Genomic DNA, 23989 nt, shown 5'->3' on the forward strand with positions numbered 1-23989 from the left:
ATCACATTTAGTTTCCCTATTGTTGCTAAAAAGATGATTATATAAACAGGATAAGTTTGTTTTGGTGTTACTTGGTTGTTCTACATTTGCTGGGTTCTTTTCATAGGCATGTATTTTGGGGGTGATACCTGACACGGGGATGCCATGGATATTCTGTGGTAGGCACAACACTTGACTGGGTAGTGAATTTAAAGTGCCGAAACCCTATAGGCAAGTGTATTCTCCTGATGAGCCCTTGTGTTGGGTTGTTGCCTCTGAATTATTTGTCTTTATTGTTTTATTGTTTGGTAAATGACGACTTATACTTATTGACGAAATGACTGCCTGTCCATGGATTATTCTTTATGGTTGATTGTGTGTGGCTATGCTGTTTGACCTATGTGGTTGTATGGATGAGTAGGGTTAAGGCCTCATTCAAGTGCTGGTCTATATTAATCACTAATTTAGGAAAACAGTCTTCCTTTTCTCCTTCTGTCACTCTTTTTTTTTTACTTTTTTTTGTGTTTGTGCTGTTGCATTGGTGATTTCTCTTTTCATGATATATATATATATATATATATATATATATATATATATATATATATATATATATATATATATTTGTATATATATATATATATATATATATATATATATATATATATATATATATATAGATATATATATAGATATATATATAGATATATATAGTAGAGAATTTAATGTGGTGAAACCCTATAGACAAGTGAATTCTCCAGATGAGCCCTTGTGTTGGGTTGTTGCCTCTGAATTATTTGTCTTTATTATTTCTATTGTTTGGTAAATGACGACTTATAGTTATTGACGACATGACTGCCTGTCCATGGATTATTCTTTATGGTTGATTGTGTATGGCTATGCTGTTTGACCTATGTGATTGTATGGATGAGTAGGGTTAAGGCCTCATTCAAGTGCTGGTCTATATTAACCACTAATTTAAGAAAACAGTTTTCCCTTTCTTCTTCAATCTCCTTTCTTCCTTTTATGTTTGTGCTGTTACATTGATGATTTTTCTTTTCACTATATATATATATATATATTAAACAGTTCGTGGTGACGAACTGTAGTAAGGAGCGACCCGGCTCAATAGTAACCAAAACTCTAAAAAACGGAGTTTTGATACAAATAATTATATCAAAAGAACTGTATTTTTATGCTGATTTTAAATATATAATTTTCATCACGCTTAGTCTTATCAGTCATAAGTTGCGAGCCTCAGAAAATTTGCGTTTTTTTAGAAAATACCTAGGCATATAATAAATACCTATATAAATATCTATTGGGCATATAAGGTTTTTATAGAAAGCGTTGTCTTAGAAACTTCAAAAAGGGCACATTCGATTGAAAACTGAGACTGTTAGTGCCCTTTTAATAGTCGAAAGCGATTATAGGGCAACTAACTCCCCTCCCACGACCATCCTTTCCCCAATCACATCCAATCAACATTTTGAGATAGCCGAGCTAGACCCGAACAAGACGCAAATTAGAAAGGGGTTAGTGTTTAATCGACCAGGAAATAACAACCCGTTTTTCAGACTCCTTCAAAGAAATTAAGGGCTATAATTGTTGACTCTTGTTCCTAAGATCATATGCGACGACATTATTTCTAACTTACTATCGTTCGGGAGACAGCTGGTAATAGCTATGGCTTTTTTCCAAAAATACTGCAGGAGAGAAAAAGGCCAAATTTTGTTGATTTTGTAAAAAGAAATAGAAAACTGATGGAATGAAAAAAAGTTTTGGTAGTGACCCCTGACTCGCAAATTAGGGGTCATCATCCAAGAGGCAAGGTTTTCTAAGCTATAAAGCTAATGGTAGTGAACAAAAATTTTCGGAACCTAAACCCAAACTAGGCCAGAACAAGACCCAAACTACAAAGGGACTAGAGTCTAATCGGCCATGAAATAACAACTTGTTTTTCAAATTCCCCGAAAGTTATAAGGGACTTTAATTGTTGACTCTTGTTGCTAAGACCATATGCAGCTATATTTTCCCTAATTTACTGATTTTTCCTAATTTACTGGTGACCCCTCACTCGCAAATGAGGGGTCATCATCTAAGAGGCAAGGTTTTCTAAATTATAAAGTTAGGGGTAGTGAACAAAAATTTTTAGAACCTAAAGCCAAACTAGAGCAGAACAAAACCCAAACTACAAAGGGACTGGAGTCTAATCGGCCAGAAAATAACAACCTGTTCAAATTCCTTGAAAATAATTTAATGGCTTTAATTGTTGACTCTTGTTACTAAGAGCACACGAGACGACATTTCTCCTAATTGACAAACGTTCGGGAGACAGCTGGTAATAACTCTATCTTTTTCCAAAATTACTGTAGGAGAGAGAGAGAGAGAGAGAGAGAAAAAAAAAAATCAAATATCATTCGGGCACATTCATGAAAAGAAGAGAAAAACTGATGGAATGAAGACAATTTTTGGTGGTGACCCTCCATCCCCAATGAGGGATTTTACAAAAAGGCAGAAACTCGGGTAAATGAGGAGGAAAAGCAACTTTCATATACGGAGTAATTTTTGCTCGTTTTAAGTTTTAATGTAGCTCCTTACTTTCATTTAAAAAAACTTGCTTTTTTTTGTTTAATTTCTGGACGTCCTTGAATTAAGGCATGTTTTGATCTTGGCTCTCCACGCATAAATAATTAAAACAAAATTTGCATATAATTTTTTTTGGCTAAATGGCTTTCTCATAGTTTTAATCGGAAGATTTTGAGAAAAAGGAGCAAGGGGGGAAGCCTAGTCGCCCCCCCAATATTTTGATTACTTAAAAAGGCAACTAGAACTTTTTTAAGGATGTTTTCATTAGTAAAAAATATACGCAACATACGAATTATCTTGCGTAACGAACTTTTATATTCGTATGTTTTTATTGCGTATTTGAGGGGGTTCACCCCTCGTCGATACCTCGCTCTTTACACTAAACCTTAAATTTTGTCCCAACTCCTTTAGAATGACTCCTGAATCACAAAGGCCGTAGAATAAATAGTTGAAATTACTGAAAATAATTTAGCGTAAAGAGCGAGGTATTACGAGAAGGTAAACCCCTCATATGCGTAATAATTTCTGCTCGTTTTAAGTTTTAATGCTGCTCCTCAATTTCAGTAGAAAAAAAACTTTTCATATTTTATTTTTTTATTTTTTTAAATAATGCTCGACAATCCTGCGCCCCCTTCATTGAAAGTCTCTTCCCCCATGAGAAGTTCCTCCATGGAAAGATCCTCCAACGTAGCCCCCCCTCAACTCTCCCTCCCAAACCAAAAAAATCCCCCTGAAAACGTCTGTACACTTCCCAGTATCCATTACTATATGTAAACACAGGTCAAAGTTTGTAGCTTGCAGCCCCTCCCACGGGGACTGTGGGGGAGGAAGTCGTCCCCAAAGACATAGTTATTAGATCTTTCGATTATGGTGAATAAAATGGCTATCTCAGTAATTTGATCCGGTGACTCTGGGAAAAATGAGCGTGGGAGGGGGCCTAGGTGCCCTCCAATTTTTTGGTCAATTGAAAAGAGCACTGGAACTTTTAATTCCCGTTAGAATGAGCCCTCTCGCGACATTTTAGGACCGCTGTGTCGATACGATCACCCCTAGGGAAAAAAAACACGCATCCGTGATTTGTCTTCTGGCAAAAAATGTGAAATTCCACATTTTTGTAGATAGGAAATTGAAACTTCTACAATAAGGTTCTCTGATACGCTGAATCTGGTGGTTTGATTTTTGTTAAGATTGTATGACTCTTAGGGGGTGTTTCTCCCTGTTTTCTAAAACGAGGCAAATTTTATCAGGCTCGTAACTTTTGATCAGTAAAACTAATCTTGATGAAACTTATATATTTAAAATTAAAATTAAAATGCGATTTTTGATGTAACTATTGGTATCAAAATTCCATTTTTTAGAGTTTTGGTTACTATTGAGCCGGGTCGCTCCTTACTACAGTTCGTTACCAGTAACTGTTTGAAAAATGAAAATTCGCATTTTCTTCCGATGTCAGTTTCAATAAAACTAAATATCCCCACCCCCAGTACAAAACTTGAAAAGATAAATGGCTTTTCCTAACTTGTCTAGAAAGCTGGGTGACTGCTTTTAGTTCCCTGTCGTCTATGCTGATCTCTTACGCAAGCCCTAAAAGTAATGGCAAAACCGCTAATAAATTCTAAGTAGTTTAGCCATTCCACAGTAAAAGTAATGTATACTTATGCTAAGTGAGCCATACAAACTAAAAAGTTTATAATAGACGAGATTTGGTGATTCTCTAAGGATGAACCCCCTTAAGTTTTCAATTGCTAATTCTTGTTTGGGGGCGTCAACTTTCGGATACAGTTCGGATGCAACTGTAGGGAAGCAGTAAAATGCATTTCAAGAAATAAGCTATAAGAAATACGAAAAATTAACTTAAAAAATCCCATAAAAATTCGTTTATATTCATTTTCGTTACGATTTTATGAGTTGGACATACATTTAACTCATCACGTTATCGTATACATGTTACATATGTTCTTCGGTAATGCGCTATACAAACACCAAGTTTTAATTTATTTTATTGGTTTTAGAATCATATAGGAAATAGTAAATTGTTAAATATTCCTACGAAACTGGCCCATATATTCCACAATAGTTAAAATTTAAAATTAAATAATATTTTTGAGACGAGATCACAACACATGAAATTCCTTTGATGGGTCTTTAAAGCTGTTTTAGAAATACTGCTTTGCTCGAAATAACTCATAATAAATTAATAAATAATTTTAATTGTTAATACATAATAAATGAAATTTAAGATTCGTGTACAGCGGCCTCAACGTTTGGATGCAGTTAGACGCTCGGATACAGTTCAGATTCAACTGTATGGAAGTGGTAAATACAATATTTCAAGTTCCAGTGGGGCGACTCTTATATTTTTTCGACTTTTTCACTGAATTTATCAAAAAAGTTTTTTCAATAGAACTTCCCCACATATTAGATGCTTTTCAAAATCGAACTGAAGCTTCTGAACTTGTTGCTGAAATTCCAAGCGGCGTTAATTTTCTTATTTCTTTAAATTCTTTAAATCCTGAATTTAAAGAATTTAATTTTTTTAAATTCTCTAAGTTCTCATTAAATTTTTTAAATTATTTAATTTCATTAAATTATGAATTAAACGTAAAGATTCGAGGACTTGAGAATAGTTTTGTAAGTAACCCTCCCCCCTCTTCCACCAGAAAATGTTTTGTTTTTTTATTTATTATACTCGCGGTTGTGTAAATATAAATAAAAAGCTAAACCCCGCCAATGGAAAGGCAACTTTGTTAAGTGTTGTATCTAAGATTTTTATTCGGGGAAAGGGGTTATTTTTTCTTTGGGCTACAGTTATTAAGAAATTTGGAAAATGCATCAAAACTTGTTTATACGCATTTTCGTTTCGTTTTTCCTTGTTGCACAGACATTACGTAGGAGCGAGGTTTGGTTCAGAGTCCACTTTGAACCACTTGCCACTTAAACTTGCCACCTGCCACTTACAAATACTGCGTACCTACGTACAGAAATATTTCTAATTAAAAATGAAATACCTAATTTCTTCATTTTTATTATGTACTTGGCTGTGCAAGTTTCCTTAACTTAACAAGTTAAGAAATCAAAATTCATTTTCCCTGTCCTTGGTACTTTTTTTATTTAAGGTAAAACTTTTAATTGTTGATATTTAGTGTAATTGTTCATATTCATTAACAAGAAAATTGTTATACCGGTCTGAAATGCTTTCATTAAAGGCTTTAACAATTGACTCTTACTGCTAGGGGACATTGGGAAATTAAATTTTCTAATTCTGAAGTGCTTATAAAGCAGCAGGAGACCATTGTTTTTTTATTTATTTTTTTTTCACTAGTACTGCTTACGAGAAAACGGTCAGAGCTTGTTTTTTTTTCGAAATAGAAAAAAAAAATTATGGATTGAAAAAGGGTCTCGGAATTAGCCCCAAGTAAAGCAGCAAGTGGTGAGCAGCAAGAAAAGCAAAACCTGTTCTACTAATAAGCTTAAAAATATGTAATAATTAATAAGTATATTAATAATATATTTTTTCTAAATAAGTTCAGTATTTAATCTATTAAAGTTATTATTATAAAATAAATAAAAACAAAAAACAGGCGTTTCCTCTTTTAAATATAAGGAAATGTGTCGAAAATAGGAATAATTTTGACTTGAGAATTTTGACTTGAATTTTGACTGTTTAATAAAGTAGAATTGAGAGAAAGAGTCAAACTTTAGCGTAAAGAGCGGGGCGTTGAGAAGGGAACAGCCCCTTTCATACACGGAGTGATTTCTGTTTATTTTAAGTTTAATGTCGCTCCTTACTTTAATTTAAAAAACTTGTTTTATTTATTTAATCTTAAAAAGGAATGAGTTTTTAGGAATTCCACCCATTCTTCTTAATGCAAATAAATATTTTCTTAATGCCAATAAATACAAAAAAAAATCAATTTCCATTTTTATGTGTTTAAGCAACAATCGCAGAGGCTCTAGATTATAACGGAAATCCGAGGGATTCAAATTAGAAGATTTTTAGACAAAGTTTACATTAGATAATTGATAATTTTTCAATTTGTCTGCTTTTGCATTTCATACTTGTTCCACCTCTGTGAACGTAATTGTCACACAATATAAAAAAAAAATCACCCAACATACAGGATTATCACACGAACTCTGACTATCACCTTTATATCCCAATTAAATAAAAAAAACAAGTTTTTTTAACTGAAAGTAAGGAGCGACAGTAAAACTTAAAACGAACAGAAATTACTTCGTATATAAAAAGAGGCTGCTTCCTCATCAACGCCTCGCTCTTTACGCTAAAGTTTGACTCTTTCTCTCAATTCTTCTTTTTAAAACAGTAAAAAACTTTAGCGTAAAGAGCGGGGTGTTGATGAGGAAGCAGCCTCTTTTTATATACGAGGTAATTTCTGTTCGTTTTAAGTTTTACTGTCGCTCCTTACTTTCAGTTAAAAAAACTTGTTTTTTTTATTTAATTTCTGAACGTTTTTGAATCAATGCATGTTTTGATTTTGGCTCTCCGCGGAGGAATAACCAAAACGAAATTTGCATATTTTTTTTTTTTGGCTCAATGGCTTTCTCATAATTTTGATCGAATGATTTTGAGAAAAAAAGAGCGGGGGACGAAGCCTAGTTGTCCCCCGATTTTTTGGTTAATTAAAAAGGCAACTAGAACTTTTAATTTTTTACGAATCTTTTTATTGGTAAAAGATTTACGTAACTTATAAATTAGCTTACGTAAAGAACTTCTGTATTCTCATGTTTTTATTACATATATGAGGAGATTCACCCCATCGTCAGTACCTCGTTCTTTACACTAAAGCTTAAATTTTATCCCAATTCATTAAGAATGACCCCCTGAATCACAAAAGCCGTAGAATAAGTAGTTGAAATTACTGAAAATACTTTAGCGTAAAGAGCGAGGTATTAGAAGGAGGTGAGCCCCCCATATGGGTAATAATTTCTGTTTATTTTAAGTTTTATTGCTGTTCCTTACTTCCAGCTGAAAAAGCTTTTTCCCTTTTATTTTTTAATTGTTTTTTTTTTAAATAATGCCAGTAAATCCTGCTCTCCCTTCATGGAAATTTTCTTCTCCCATTACAAATTCTCGAAGGAAAGTTCCCTCAGCATATCCCCCTCTTCTCAACCCCTCCCCCAAACCAAGAAAATCCTCCTGAAAACGCCTGTATACTTCCCAATAACCATTACTATATGTAAGCACAAGTCAAAGTTTCTAACTTGTAGCCCCTCCCACGGGGACTTTGGGGGAGTAATTCGTCCCCAAAGACATAGCTATAAGGTTTTTCGACTACGCTGAATAAAATGGCTATCTCAGAATTTTGATCCGTTGACTTTGGGAAAATAATTAGCGTGGGAGGGGGCCTAGGTGCCCTCCAATTTTTTTGGTCACTTAAAAAGGGCACTAGAACTTTTCATTTCTGTTAGAATGATGCAACATTCTAGGACAACTGGGTCGATACGATCACCCCTGGGAAAAAGAAAAAAAAAAAAAAAAAAAAAAAAACAAATAAACACGCATCCGTGATCTGCCTTCTGGCAAAAAATGCAAAATTCCACATTTTTGTAGATAGGAGCTCGAAACTTCTACAGTAGGGTTCTCTGATACGCTGAATCTGATGGTGTGATTTTCGTTAAGATTCTATGACTTTTAGGGGGCGTTTCCCCCTATTTTCTAAAATAACGCAAATTTTCTCAGGCTCGTAACTTTTGATGGGTAAGACTAAACTTGATGAAACTTATATATTTAAAACCAGCATTAAAATGCGATTCTTTTGATGTAGCTATTGGTATCAAAATTCCATTTTTTAGAGTTTTGGTTACTATTGAGCCGGGTTGCTCCTTACTACAGTTCGTTACCACGAACTGTTTGATATGAAGCAAAATATAACAATTTAGTTCCTAAAAGCCTTGAATAACCAGGAGATAGCTGGCAATCCAATGGTTTATCCATTGGATAAACCATTTTGCTACTTCTTCTCATTTTTATAGTTTTCCCTTCTCCCCGTTTTTATATTTTTTCCCTTCTCTCCGTTATTTCTTCCTGTTCTTATAGTTTTCCCCTTCTCCTCGTTATTTCTTCCCGTTTTTATAGTTTTTCCCTTCTCTCCGTTATTTCTTCCCGTTTTTACAGTTTTTCATTGTTCTTTCTTCTAATCAGCTATGAAATCGAGCATTTCAGTATTTCTACTTGTAGCGGAATCAGGCATGTCCACCTCGCTAGTTATCCAAGATCTTTGACCCCTAAATAGACCATGCTGAGTCTTCTGTAGTTAGCTGTTCTACAAAACATAGCTAATGGATTTGCCATCTAATGAAATAAGTATTAGTAAGAAAAATTGCCATGTTTGAACCAATTAGAGCCAGTAGTGTCAATGCACAAAAACATAGGGAGAATTGGCAAAATAAATTTGGCAACTTTTACATTTACGGTAACTTTTACGTTTCTCCTTTTTGTTTCCAAGGAAAATACCCCGAAAATGTATTTTACAAATAAGGGACAGGGGATACAGCCCCCAATCCTCATTCGCACTTCCGATTACAACTTCTGCATCTCTCATCTTTGAAAAAGTAACATTAGCAAAAAAAAATAACTTGATACACAATTTGCATTACAAAATATATTTCCAGATCCTGACTTGAAACAAGCATTTGAAGTAGCAAAAAAAAAACATTTTTGCAAATTTACGCCTCTACTGAATTTCTTCAGGTTATTTGCCTTGATTTGGAAAATTGCCAACAACTAGTCTTGAATGTTAACCTTCTGCAGGAATCAGGCGTTTCCACCCCGTTTTGGATAAAAGATCTCTGAAACTTTTATTTTGTCCATACTGATCGACTATGCTCCAAGCTGCTCCACAAACAAGGTCTGATTTCATTTGATTTCATCAATTTTAATTTACTCCTTCTTGCCGTTTTTTTCCAGGAGCTGCAATACTAGGGTGGCTCACGTGTTCTAGCCGCCATATGTGAGTTGATGAGGCCAATCTCTCTCTCTCTCAAAATCAGACAAAATAAGAATCCAATAGGAACGTTCTGCATTAATAGGATAAGGAGGGCAAGTTTCATACTATCCCGAACAAGTAGTAACGGGGCAGTCAATGTTCTTGGTTGTGTTGTATAGCCCATGAGAAAACACCTAACTAGTGTGTAAGTTCTGGGTTTGAATCCCAGTAACCGCATTTTTTTTTCAAAACTGTCTTTTTTAATGAGGGTAACTAGTCCTGTTGATCAAAATAATAAGTCTTTTGCCATTAAAATTCCAGCATGAAAGACGAAAAAATTAACCTTAAAACCATAAACGATAACTATAAATCATAAAATAAACCATAAAAACAGATTGAAAGAATAAAAACAACGTACCTGTATATTCTTGAAAGCATATTGTCAATGGAGATTTTTTAATCTTTTCTTCGAAAAGATCTTTTTTATTCAAAAACAGGATTATGGATGTGTCAGTAAACCACTTATTGTTACAAATTGAATCAAACAACTTCAAACTCTCTTGCATACGATTCTGAAAGAAAAGAGGATTATAGGAATTTTTCTTGGTTCCAAAAACCCGAAAACGTTTATTGCCTTTTAATGAAAACCAGTCCTGATTATCTACATCGTATTGATTACCTTCTTTACCAGGAAACTTGTGGAAAGGAAACATATGAAAACAGTTACTACGGCGATTTTGTGAGGAATGACCTCCAAAAGAGATCATTTCCAGGGAGCCATTTTTACACTCCTTAAAATGGAGTTTCCATCTTCTAAAATCGATTTCTAAAACGATCTTTATTTGAAAAATGGATTAGAAAAGGAGATGCTTTAAAAAAATCCATCTAAAAATGAAGAGTTCTTAAAACAGCTGACTCTTAAAAGGAGACTTCTTTAAAAAATCAATTATGTAAAGGAGACGCAATCAGAAAATCGAAATACAAAAGGAGACTTTTCTGAAAAAATCAATTTGTTTTTGAAAATACATTTCTTTCAAATCAATTCTGAAAGGATACTCTTTGAAAAGTCGAACTACAAAAGGAGTTTCTTTGTAAAATAGATAATATTCCTCATCACAAATGAGTTGTTTTTTTTTTTAGTTCTGAAATAAAACAATCGACTGTAATATATATTGTTGCTTTTAATTTGAAAATGTGATTAGAATTTTTCTGGGAGTTCCACGCATAGACTCCTATGCTGTTCTGGAAGTATATGGAGGGTCTCGTTTCATTAAAAACCTTTCCGAAGGAGATGGAAGGCTTAAAGCTATGTGAGGGCCTAGAAGAATTCATTAGGCCTTTGCTAATTATATTTACCAGAAAACATGTAGGCAGAATTATAAAAAACACACTTTCCTAGATTAAGTTCGGAGCAAAATAGTCAACCAGGTAGGTGGGATTCAAAGAGAATGGTACCTCACTTTTTGGGAGGGAGGAGGGCAGTTTAATAATGTGCCGTTTTTACTTTTGTCTATACGAATTTTTTAGAAAAAGAGCACATGAAATTTACAAAAAAGTAAATGAAAAATTATAGTAAATGTAAATGTAAATGAAGTAAATGTAAAAAAATGAAGTAAATATAAAAGTAAATGTAAATGAAGTAAATGAGAAAATTACAAATAGTAAAAAGTAAAGAAGATGACAAAAAAGTCTTTTGCAGTTACAAAATTGCACCTGGATTCAAATCGTTCAACTAGAACCCTAAAAATATGTTCACAAATTTTCCAAAAGTTTCTAAGAATTTAAGATCACAAAAAAGTCATACAGATTCAAGAGTTTTATGATATATTCTAAGAGGTCTATAAAAATGGAAACTTGGCACCAAAGATTTGTGGTTTAAATAAAACTGTACAATTAAATTATATCGCGGTTGCATTGCCACTGCAGCTATTTTGTAAATAAAATGTCAGAAATTTGAAGAGAAATGTGTTCTAACTGAGACTGACAGAACCTTTTAATGAACTAGAAAATGAAGCGAAGAGTATAAAATTGTAAGTAAAAATTGAGTGAAATATAATTTCCTTGAACTGTGATCAGAATTCGTGAATTTCTAGTAAACCTTACTACCAAATCCTGGTACGAAATCCAAATCCCCACATCCTAGTAGTCACCAGGGTTCACCACTGAAATTGTTTCTTTCAAGCAATGAAAAAAAAACAAAAAGAAACGAAAATATTTTTATAAACTACAAGCGAAATTTCACACCTTTCAACAAATTCTACTGATGTTGAACAATCTCTATAGTGAGATTTATACTCATTTGCCTTCTAAATGAAAAAAGTAGATATGTCTCTTTTGAGCACATATTACATTATATTTTGAGCATATATACATTCAGTTTTCACTTTTTACTCTAAGTACGTTCAAAGTTTGAGTTTTGTACCTAATTTATTTTCCATTAATTTAATTTTGTCCTGCTACAGAAGGCTATTTCGGCCTATCGAAACAATAGTTTCCATTTCTGAAATACGGTTTTGCCTCCGCCATCCAATTTCTTGTTTAGAGTTTTGGATTTTATTGAAACCTGTCAATCATTACTTATCGTTATCATTATTTATCAATTAAAATATAATTTCCTTGAACTGTGATCAGAATTCGTAAAATTCTAGCAAATCTTACTACCAAATCCTGGTACCAAATCCAAATCCCCAAATCCTAGTAGTCACCAGGGTCCACCAGTATCATGATCATTTTAAAAATCTTATGAAAAGCTGTTTTGGATCTGTAGTATCACCAAAGAGCAACAGGACAACCAGTTAGAGTCAACGCTCTAGCATTGACTTTGGTAAAGAGCCATCACTCTTGAACATTTTTTCATTTATTCATTTATTTATTTTTTTCCAAAGTCTCTTCACATGGAAGATGTGAGGGAAGGTACAAACATCGGAGGGGGCTTGTTCAATATAAAATTAAAAGATTTAGTACCTTTTTTAGGAATCAAAAGTAATTGGAGGGTAATCAACAACAATATCTTGCCCTTTTTTCTACTTGCCTATCCGTTACCTGTTTTTTCCCTAAGCCTATTTTGTCCTAATTTTAACCTTTTTTAAGTTGCACATCTATGCGATAACCGACTATGGTGAGAAAATTAGCCCTTGTATTCGGATATAACTCTCATCAGATGCTTAAAATAAAACCATTAAAATGTAACCTAACTTAAAATATGAAGACGCAAGAAGATAAAAACCAACAATGAATTTACTCTTTGAATTTGCTCCACATTTTTTAATGGAGCTACTAAATTGGCCCTTTAAGACCTTCTTAAGAATTAAAGTACGGCGTTTATATTGAGGGAAAATCCATATTATTTACAGATAATGGCTTTTTATCAACAGATGTGATTACGATGTGGCCCGGCCTTGTATTCGCTCATACTTGACTATTAAAGGATACTCGATTCATTTTTTTCAAGGTCATTCAAGGATATACAAGGCTATTCAAGTTTAATTGATCCTTGCATTCTGAAAAAAAAAAAATACTCTCATGAGGTCCTTATAATAAAACCGATATAAAGAAAATTAATTTAAAATGAAGATGCACTAAGATCGAAATCAAAAATGAATTTTCTCTTTAAATATGTTCCATATTTCTTTAATGGATTTGCTTAGTTCGTGTCTTAAGCCCTTCTTATGATTAAATAAAAATAAAAAACATTTTTTGCTGAAATTAAGGAGCGACATTAAAACTTAAAACGAACAGAAATTACTCCGTATATGAAATGGGTTGTCCCCTCTGCAATCCCTCGCTCTTTACGCTAAAGCTTTTAATTAATTTAAAAAGTAGAATTGGGGCAAAGAGTCAAACTTTAGCGTAAAGAGCGAGGGATTGCGGAGGGGACAACCCGTTTCAAATACAGTGTAATTTCTGTTCGTTTTAAGTTTTAATGTAACTCCTTACTTTCAGCTAAAAAAATTATTTTTTTTTTATTTAATTTCTGGACGTTTTTGAATTAATGCATGTTTGGTTTTGGCTCTCCGCACATAAATAATTAAAATGAAATTTTTATATTAATTTTTTTTTTTGGCTAAATGGCTTTCTCTTAGTTTTGATTAAACGATTTCGAGAAATAAGGGGTGGAGAAGGAGGCCTAGTTGCCCTCCAATTTTTCGGTTACTTAAAAAGGTAACCAGAACTTTTAATTTTTAACGAACGTTTTTATTAGTAAAAAATATACGTAACTTAAGAATTAACTTACGTAACAAACTTTCATAATCTTATATTTTTATTATGTATACGAGGGGGTTTGTACCCTCGTTAATACCTCGCTCTTTACACTAAATCGTATAGTTTTGTTCCAATTCTTTAAGAATGACCCCTGAATCAGAAAGGCCGTAGAATAAATAGTTGAAATTACTAAAAACAATTTAGCATAAAGAGCGAGGTATTTATCTCCTCCTAAATACCTTGCTCTTTATGCTAAAGTATTTTTAGAACCCCTCGTATGCGTAATAATCTCTGTTCGTTTTTAGTTTCAATGCTACTCCTTCCTTTCATTTGAAAAAAAAAACGTTTTCATGTTTATTTTTCATTGTTTTCTTATAGTAATGCTAGAAAATCCTGCGCCCTTTTCATTGACTTTTTCTTCCCCCAAGACATTTTCCTCCAAGGAACGATCCTCCAACATAGCCCCCTCCCCTCCGCTCCACCCCAAACAAAATAAAATCCCCCTGAAAACGTCTGTACACTTTCCAATAACCTTTACTATATGTTAACACTGGTCAAAGTTTGTAACTTGCAGTCCCTCCCCCAGGGATTGTGGGGGAGTAAGTCATCCCCAAAGACATAGTTATTATGGTTTTTGACTATGTTGAACAAAATGGATATCTCAAAATTTTGATCCGTTGACTTTGGGAAAAAAATGAGCGTCGGAGGGGGTCTAGATGCCCTCCAATTTTTTGGTCACTTAAATAGGGCACTATAGCTTTTCATTTCCGTTAGAATGAGCCCTCTTGCGACATTCTAGGACCACTTGGTCGATACGATGACCCCTGGAAAAAAAAAAAAAAACAAACAAATAAACACGCACCCGTGATTTGTCTTCTGGTAAAAAATACAAAATTCCACATTTTTGTAGATAGGAGCTTGAAACTTCTACAGTAGGGTTCTCTGATACGCTGAATCTGATGGTGTCATTTTCGTTAAGATTCTACGACTTTTAGGGGGTGTTTCCTCCTATTTTCTTAAATAATGCAAATTTTCTCAGGGTCGTAACTTTTGATAGGTAAGACTAAACTTGATGAAACTTATATATTTAAAATCAGCATTAAAATGCAATTCTTTTGATGTAGCTATTGATATCGACATTCAATGTTTTAGAGTTTTGGTTACTATTGAGCCGGGTCGCTCCTTACTACAGTTCGTTACCACGAACTGTTTGAATATAACTCTGATGTTTAAATTGAGGTAAAACCATAGCATTAATAGATATGGATTTTTTTTTTCAATTGATATGGCTACGATGTGGCCCGACCTTTTCTTCTCTGATACTTGATTATTCAAAGACACTTGATCCTTGTCTCAAGATCATTCAATGATATAAAAGGTAATTAAGGAGATACCTTATCCTTTTTTTTCAAGGCTATTCAAGGATATACAAGGTTGTTCAAGGATACTCGATCCTTGCATTCTGAAAAGGATACTCCTGAGGTCCTTAAAATTAAATTATTAAAATAATAATTAAATTAAAATGAAGATGAATAAAAGATATTATCCACAAATGGATTTTTCCATTCCATCCGTTATATTTCTTATATTTATATATATATATCTTATATTTCGTTATATTTCTTATATTTCGTTATATATCCGTTATATTTCTTAAACAGAGTTGCTAAATTGGCCTCTTAATACTTTCAAGTCATAGCTAGTAATCCCCCCCATGTCCATTAAAAAGATCCTAGGAAACAAAGCACACTCTTGTAGGGTTACTAGGGTAAGACTTTTGAAGTATAAGCTTTGTAACTTGGCACCCAATTTCCCAAAGAATAGATTTGATTATTGTCCGGCCAACAAAAAGAGTCGAATAGCGCACTTGGAGTTAGTGGAGCTTAACCTCAGTCTTTTTTTCCATGACGAACCAAGGAAGAAGAAGAAGAAAATGTAGCCAAAATACCTTTTGTTATCCATAAATCGTGACGAAGACCACACTGCCTTTCTATCACAAACACCAAAAACAAGAAGAACAGCAGGGAATTTGGTGCCAAGTAATATCATAAAAAAACAATAAATATTAACACAGAACCTGTCACAAATAGACCTATGAGATCAGCAGCCAAAAAAGCAAGGCTGGCATTAAAAACATGTTTGTAAATCATTGTCTTTCATATCAATGAATTGCCTCGTTTCAAAACAATTTATTTTTCAGTCCTGGTTGAACTTCGCTGAGGTAACGATGCTAAGGCTGCTTTAAATTTTTTGAAAAACATTTTTAGTTATATATATATTTACATATATAAAAATAAGTTGTCTGTGTCTGTGTGGGTCTGTCTGTCGGGTGACGTCATGTTTGTGTGTTGACTGACGTCATGTTTTCGACTGACGAAATTACAGACCGGGACATCGGGACACAAATGACGACCGGGACACCGGCACATAGGGAATATAAATGACGACCGGGACACTCAAAGAGAAAGCGACCGGGACACAAGGAATGTTCGATTAGCAATCACCATCAACAAAGCACCGGGACACAAATGACGACCGGGACACAGGGAGTATAAATGATGACCAGGACATAAGTAAAAAAAACTAAAAAAACTAAAAAAAGGTAAAAACTACAAAAAAACTAAAAAGAAAAAAACTAATTAAAAAAACTAAAAAAGCTAAAAAACTAACAAAAAACTAAAAAAGAAAAAAAATAAAAAAAGAAAAAAAAAGAAAAATAAAGGAGAAAAACAAAACTAAAAAAAATAAAAATAAAAAGAAAAAAACTAAAAAGAAAAAGAGGGGAAAAATACAAAATTTATTTCATCACATACCATTTCAAAAACGAATGTATACACAGACCGGGACACCGGGATACCGGGACACGAATGACGACCGGGACGCCGGCACATAGGGAATATAAATGACGACCGGGACACTCAAAGAGAAAGCGACCGGGACACAAGGAATGTTCGATTAGCAATCACCATCGACAAAGCACCGGGACACAAATGACGACCGGGACACAGGGAGTATAAATGACGACCAGGACATAAGTAAAAAAAAACTAAAAAAACTAAAAAAAAGGTAAAAACTACAAAAAAACTAAAAAGAAAAAAAACTAAAAACTAATAAAAAAAACCAAAAAGCTAAAAAACTAAAAAAACTAAAAAAGAAAAAAAATAAGAAAAGGAAAAAAATGAAAAATAAAGGAGAAAAACAAAACTAAAAAAAATAAAAATAAAAAGAAAAAAACTAAAAAGAAAAAAAGGAGAAAAATACAAAATTTATTTCATCATAAACCATTTCAAAAACGAATGTATATACAGACCGGGACATCGGGATACAAATGACGACCGGGACACAGGGAATATAAATGACGACCGGGACACAGGGACACAACTACAACGGAGACGCCGGGGGGCAGAGGTGATATATAAATGACGACGGGGACACAGGGAATGTTTGATTAGCAATCACCATCAACAAAGCTCAAGGGCAATCATTAGAATCATGAGGTATAACTAAAAAAACTAAAAAAAGGTAAAAAACTAAAAACTAAAAAAAAGACCAATTCAAAAACGAATGTATATACAGACCGGGACACCGGGACACCAGGACACAAGGAATATAAATGACGCCCGGGACACTCAAAGAGAAATCACAGACTGGGACACCGGGACACAAATGACGACCGGGACACAGGGAATATAAATGACAACCGGGACACAGGGACACAACTACAACGGGGACGCCGGGGGATATATAAATGACGACAGCGACACAGGGAATGGTCGATTAGCAATCACCATCAACGAAGCTCAAGGGCAATCATTAAAATCATGAGTTATAGATCTGAATACGGATTGTTTTCCTATGGACCATTATATGTTGCATGTTCAAGAGTCGGTAAACCTGACGATCTATTTATATGCACAGACAATGGGACAGCAAAGAATGTTGTATATTCGCAAGTTTTACGTAGTTAAAAACACACATATATATATATATATATATATATATATATATATATATATATATATATATATATATATATATATATATATTCACAGGTGGGACATAGGGACACAAATACAATGGCGCGTAACTCATATGGCGCGTAATGACTTACGCGCGCGGGGGGGCTTGGGGGGCGCGAATATATATATATATATATATATATATATATATATATATATATATATATATATATATATATATATATATATATATATATATATATATACATATATATATATATATGATGAAAAATAGAAATCACTAATGCAACAGCACAAACACATAAAAAAAAGGGAAGACAGTTTTCCTACATTAGTTATTAGTTAGTAATATAGATCAGTACTTAAATGAGGACTTAACCCTGCTCATCCATACAACTACATAGGTCAAACAGCATAGCCGTACACAATCAACCATTAAGAATAATCATTGAACAGGCATCTTTAAATTTTTTGAAAAACATTTTTAGTTTTAATTTTCACATTTGTAAGTTGTATATATATATATATATATATATATATTATATTTATATATATGATGAAAAAAAGAAATCACTAATGCAACAGCACAAACACATAAAAAAAAGGGAAGACAGTTTTCCTACATTAGTAATTAATATAGATCAGTACTTGAATGAGGACTTAATCCTGCTCATCCATACAACTACATAGGTCAAACAGTATAGCCATACACAATCAACCATTAAGAATAATCATTGGACAGGCAGTCGTGTCGCAAGTAAGTATAAGTCGTCATTTACCAAATATTAAAAACAATAAAAAAAGAAAAATAATTCAGATGCATTACTGAGGACCACCGTTGGATACAGGGTTATACACAATCAACCATTAAGAATAATCATTGAACAGGCATCTTTAAATTTTTTGAAAAACATTTTTAGTTTAAATTTTCACATTTGTAAGTTGTATATATATATATATATATATATATATATATATATATATATATATATATATATATATATATATATATATATATATATATACATATATATGATGAAAAAAAGAAATCACTAATGCAACAGCACAAACACACAAAAAAAAGGGAAGACAGTTTTCCTACATTAGTAATTAATATAGATCAGTACTTGAATGAGGACTTAACCCTGCTCATCCATACAACTACATAGGTCAAACAGCATAGCCATACACAATCAACCATTAAGAATAATCATTGGACAGGCAGTCGTGTCGCAAGTAAGTATAAGTCGTCATTTACCAAATATTAAAAACAATAAAAAAAGAAAAATAATTCAGATGCATTACTGAGGACCGCCGTTGGACACAGGGCCGAAATATTCATTCAAATTTGTTTCCCACTGTCTTGATATATTCCCTATTGATCTTCTTGTTTTTGGTATTTGCCTTTGTTATCCAAAATATTGAATACGTAATGAGGTTTTAGTCTCAGTATTGGAATATATTCCAGTAATGAAATAGTTCTCTTGCCCCCTGCTATAATATGAAAAGTGAAAACATTCTTCATCTTGCTGCTCAAATATTCTACCCCAATTAGTGCAATAAAGGTTGTAGCTATGCTATTCTCTATGAGTATATTTAATGTGAGTTTCTTATATATTTTTTCATTTGTTTTGCTGAGAACGGCACTTGGATATAGGGTCAAAATATTCTTAAATAACTATTCAAGAATAATTCTGTAAACAGAGATACAGGTGAATTTGGATTGAATTCAATTTATGATTATTTACTGAGGTCAAATAAAGTAAATTTCATTTCACCTAAGAGACTTGACCTCTGTCCACCTGATAGTTCAGATAAATCTAATGAACCGGAACACTGTATATGTGGACACTGAATATGTGTCCGAAATATTCAGTTAAAATTTTATGTTTGTTTCACTGTCGATTAAAAGGTTTCATCCCTATTTTGAACTGTTATATTTTCGTCAAAATACTTATTTAAAGTTTGTATTCCTCTGTCCTATAGAAAATATTCCCCTATTGTTCTACTCATATTTTGTTCTTTATGATGGAAAGGCCTTGTGGTCTTTGTCGCTATTTAAGCCAATTAGAAGAAAATGCTCCTTGCTTTCCTCTATTAATCTTTTTATTATTTATATGTAAAATTACGGGGCTATATTGAAAAAATGGAATTTATTGTTTTTAACAGTTCTAATCCGGCAGATGCTAATCTCGTAATCAATAGCATTAGAATCCAATACTCCCAGTCTCTGAAAAACCCAAAGAGCACGGGAAACTATAAGAATGAAAACTTCGGTGACTTAACATGGAAAGATTGGAGTTGAAAACTACTAGCGCCAGACACAGCGTAGTGGCTAGAGAAATCATTAAAATGTCTATCAATAAGTAGAAAAAATTCAAGTCGAATTGGATAATCGGTAAAGGCCTAATCAAATAGTATTAAAAACTCATAGGTTCCCATGCTCTTTGGGTCTGATCTGTATATTTATATCACTTAAAGGTGAAGTATCTGTGTAAGTCTTAAAAATCAAGTATTTGGCTGTTTAGGGTGGCCTAACCTACTGTTTAAAAGACATATGCAAGGCTTGGCCTATTTGTCTATAATGGCAAAGGGTTATGCCTAATTGCCTTGTTAACATAATTAGGCGTAGTACATTTTACTAGACCTAATTATTAGTAGGCCTAGGTTTGACGAGGGTAAATCATGGCTAATTAATTAGGCTTAAAAAACGCCAAATTTCGTCATACGTGATTTTTTTTTACACTAGTACCAGTTTCCGCTCTTGAGTTACCAATACTGTTTTTGAAATATCTTGCATCACTTACAGCCAGACGTTTAGATCCACAAGAGGCATGTTGACCGAATCAATCTGTTGATCTATCAAGAGCTCATTCAGTAGTTTTATTATTTCAAAACTTTTCAATACTGTTGTCTCTCCCATAATCTGGTATATATCGCCATTGTGGTGAATAGCGGCGCTCAACGAGCGTCGAAAAATACGGAGCACGTATCACCGATATTTAAAATTTTGTTGAGAATTCAACTCAGAATCTCTAGCACGGATATCTCACCGACATACGGAATCAACTAAAGTGAACGGAACAGAGCGTAGAGCTTCTGTATAATCCTCCCAACAAGCAATAGGATTCACCAGTGACTCAATTATTTGTGTGTTGTATTTATGTGATTATGTGAATTGAGTTTTAGCGTTAACTATGTTTTTTTTTCATTTGGTACTCCGCTTTTTTCTCATTTTATTGTAAGCGGGGGCGAATAAATATATAAGAATATCAGAAGGGGTTAGGCCAAGGCCATATCCAAGATTTTTTTTTGGAAAGGGTTTTATAAAAGGATTTTTCCGTGGGGGGAGAACAAAAAAACCTCAAAAAATACATAAGAAATCTGTCTTTATTCATTTTTATTACGTTTCTACGAGTTGGAAAAATTTCAGGGGGGTCTACAAACCCACCACCCTGGATGCGGCGCCTTGGGTCACGTTCTGTTCTGATTTCGGACTAACCACAGTTCTGAATCTTTCCATTTCCTCAACATGTTTCGTGGTATTATTTCCACCTTTTGATTTTACCATCAGAATTTACCTTTGGGATTCTTTTTTCAGCCTTTTCATTTTGTGGAAGTTGGGATATTGTTCGACTCTCAGTTGCAGTCGTGCAGTAAAGATACCCGATGCCTGCTTTTGATCTGATTTGTTTTTTACCCGATATTTATCCGAGCGGTTCAAGGTTAAGTCAAGTTCATGGTGTTATCAACTTAATAACCAAGGAGAATTTCTTAAGATACGAAAACTTTTTCTAACACCCACAAACTTTTTCCGAAAGAAAACTTTCCTTTCAATGCTGAAACGAGGTTAACCAACCCAAACGATAAAAATAGTGATTTCTTGTTATGATTGGGAATCCTTTTAGAGGCAAGCAGGAGCTCAAAAAAGATAATATAACGTCCACGTGTTTTCAATAGTTAGTTTTTTGAAATATTTTGGAGGACACCACATCCATTCAGAGATAGCGGAAGCATTGATCCGCATTAACTTCAGACCCAAAGTGATGTTTAGAGAATCTTTTTCTTTGAGCCCGAAACAGCATGAGGGTATTTTCATCTGTTATATGTTCAACTAAGAATATACAGCAAGAAACTTTAATGTAGCCCTCTCCCCCCTTACAGCTCCATGAGTATGAAGAATAAGGTGCAAAAAGAATATAAAAGTATACAAACAAAAGTATACACAAATTATAATAAAGCATACAAAATAATATCTGATTTCGCATTTAAAAATCCCCAAAATCACATTGTAGACTAGGGAGTAGAGCATGATATCTAAACAAACAACCTGTAAAGCTTAAATAACTCTAAAACTGAATAAAACTAAAATAATGTTTTTTAAACATCTGAAACGAATTCCAAGACATTAACTTCAGAAAAAAAATATTTACAAGGTATTCCTTGACATTTTTTTTGAAGATTAAATAAAAAAAAACAGTTTGTTTGTAACTGAAAATAAGGAGCAAAACTAAAACTGAAACGAACAGAATTTATTCCGTATATAAAGAAGTCGCCCCCTCCTAAATATTTTACTCTTAACGCTAAAGCTTTTAGAAATTTTAAAAAAGCTTCTCATTATAATTAAACGGCCCCTGTGTTTAAGTAGCCGTTCTTAAAAGATTGGGATCAGCAGTCCAAATTTTCTTTTTACACAGTCAGATTTTTTGCGGACGATTCAGACTGAAGAATTCTCCTTAGCATGCTTTCATTTGGAATACCCTTTGATTTCTAATCGTTTCCCCGATCATTCTAGAAATCCTTCCTCTCTTGGAAATTTTTCCGGAAATCCCGAAAAAGCTGAAAATAGCCTTCGGTTACTTCCCGGTGAACATCTTTACATGCAAGATTGAGTTAGCGAGGAAAAAGTAAGACAAAGAAAAAATAATTTCGTACAGGAATTTTGTCAAATCCTCCTAGTGTAAATCTCCCCTGGACTGAAATTTGCCTCCTCACATAAAATCCTCCCTGTGGAAACCCACCCAAGCACAAAATTCCTAAGAAAAACAATATTTGTATACTTCCAAGTGACAAGTACATATGTAAACAATGGCCGAATCTTCTCAAATCTTTTTTGTTACTCAAAAAGGGCGCTAGAACTTTTAATTTCCATTTAATGTTCCCTCTTCTGACTTTCTAGGATGACTATTTCGGTACAATCACCAGTGGAATAAAACTAAAAAGATAAGAATAAACACGCATCCGCTATCTTTCCTCAGGCAAAAAATGCGAAATTTCACATTATTGTATATAGGAGTTTGAAATTTCTACAGTAGAGTTTTCGGATACGCAGAATCCGATAGTGTAATTTCCAATAAGATTCATTAAACTTTTCGGAGGATTTTCCCTCCTTTTTTGAAAATCAGGTAAATTTTCTCAGGTTCGTAGGTATTGACGAAGAGCACTAAACCTGATGAACCATATATTTGAAATCAACATAAGAAGCTGATTCTTATGATATATCTATTGACAGCAAGATTCTGTGCTTTAGAGCTTCGGTTACTATTTAGCCGAGTCACTCTTTACTTACAGTTGTTCAGTATGCGCGTTCCATATCGTATTTCAAGCTATCAGAGGGTTGAAGTCGGTCATAACGATGGAGTAGGAGGAATTTGTAAGTTGTTGAAAGTGTGTGGAGATGATTAGACGGTTGATCAAAAATAAAAGACATATTATTGCAAATGGCAGAACTAAGGAAGTCAAGTGGTTACAGAAAAGGGAAAGAAACAGACGGCAGAAGATGGATATTTCGAGCCAAGCAAGGGTTTGGATGAAGAGCCGTTATTTCCTCAATATTACTGACTTACGATGATTACGAATATTACTGAGTATTACTGATTATATATTACTGAATATTACTGATTAAGAATAATCACAGACCGATCTCAATAATCGCAGACGATTTTTGATCCTGTCCAAAATATCTATAACCCAGTTGTCTATGAACCCAAAAGGAGCCTTTGGAGAGCCATTTAGTGGGCCTTTACAGCTAATTAGTTTTGTAACTTACAAATTAGAAAATGTCTCAGCCATTTCAGACCACATTAGCCTATTTTATCAACGTCAATTGAAAGTTGAAAGCTTAGTTGAAAAGCATTATGTTCTAAAAAGACAGGAGCAAACGAACTATCTTTTGAAAATGAGTTTAGTGAACTTGGAAACTAAATTATCTCCCTTTTTCTAACACTCACAAACTTTTTCCGAAAGAAAACTTTCCTTTCAATGCTGAAACGAGGTTAACGAACCCAAACGATA

General features: G+C 33.5%; 1 protein-coding gene across 2 annotated transcripts in view; it reads right to left on the reverse strand.

The window, feature by feature from the left end:
- The window catches only part of LOC136043036 (guanine nucleotide-binding protein G(o) subunit alpha), a 167941-nt gene that overhangs the window by 22862 nt on the left and 121090 nt on the right, over positions 1-23989 (reverse strand). For both annotated transcript variants that reach the window (XM_065727939.1, XM_065727938.1), the window contains exon 7: positions 9931-10084. In XM_065727939.1, coding sequence (XP_065584011.1) covers positions 9931-10084 — 154 coding nt within the window. The remainder of the gene's footprint in view (positions 1-9930; positions 10085-23989) is intronic.

This window comes from Artemia franciscana, unplaced genomic scaffold (assembly GCF_032884065.1).
Source record: "Artemia franciscana unplaced genomic scaffold, ASM3288406v1 Scaffold_284, whole genome shotgun sequence".
NCBI lineage: Eukaryota > Metazoa > Arthropoda > Branchiopoda > Anostraca > Artemiidae > Artemia > Artemia franciscana.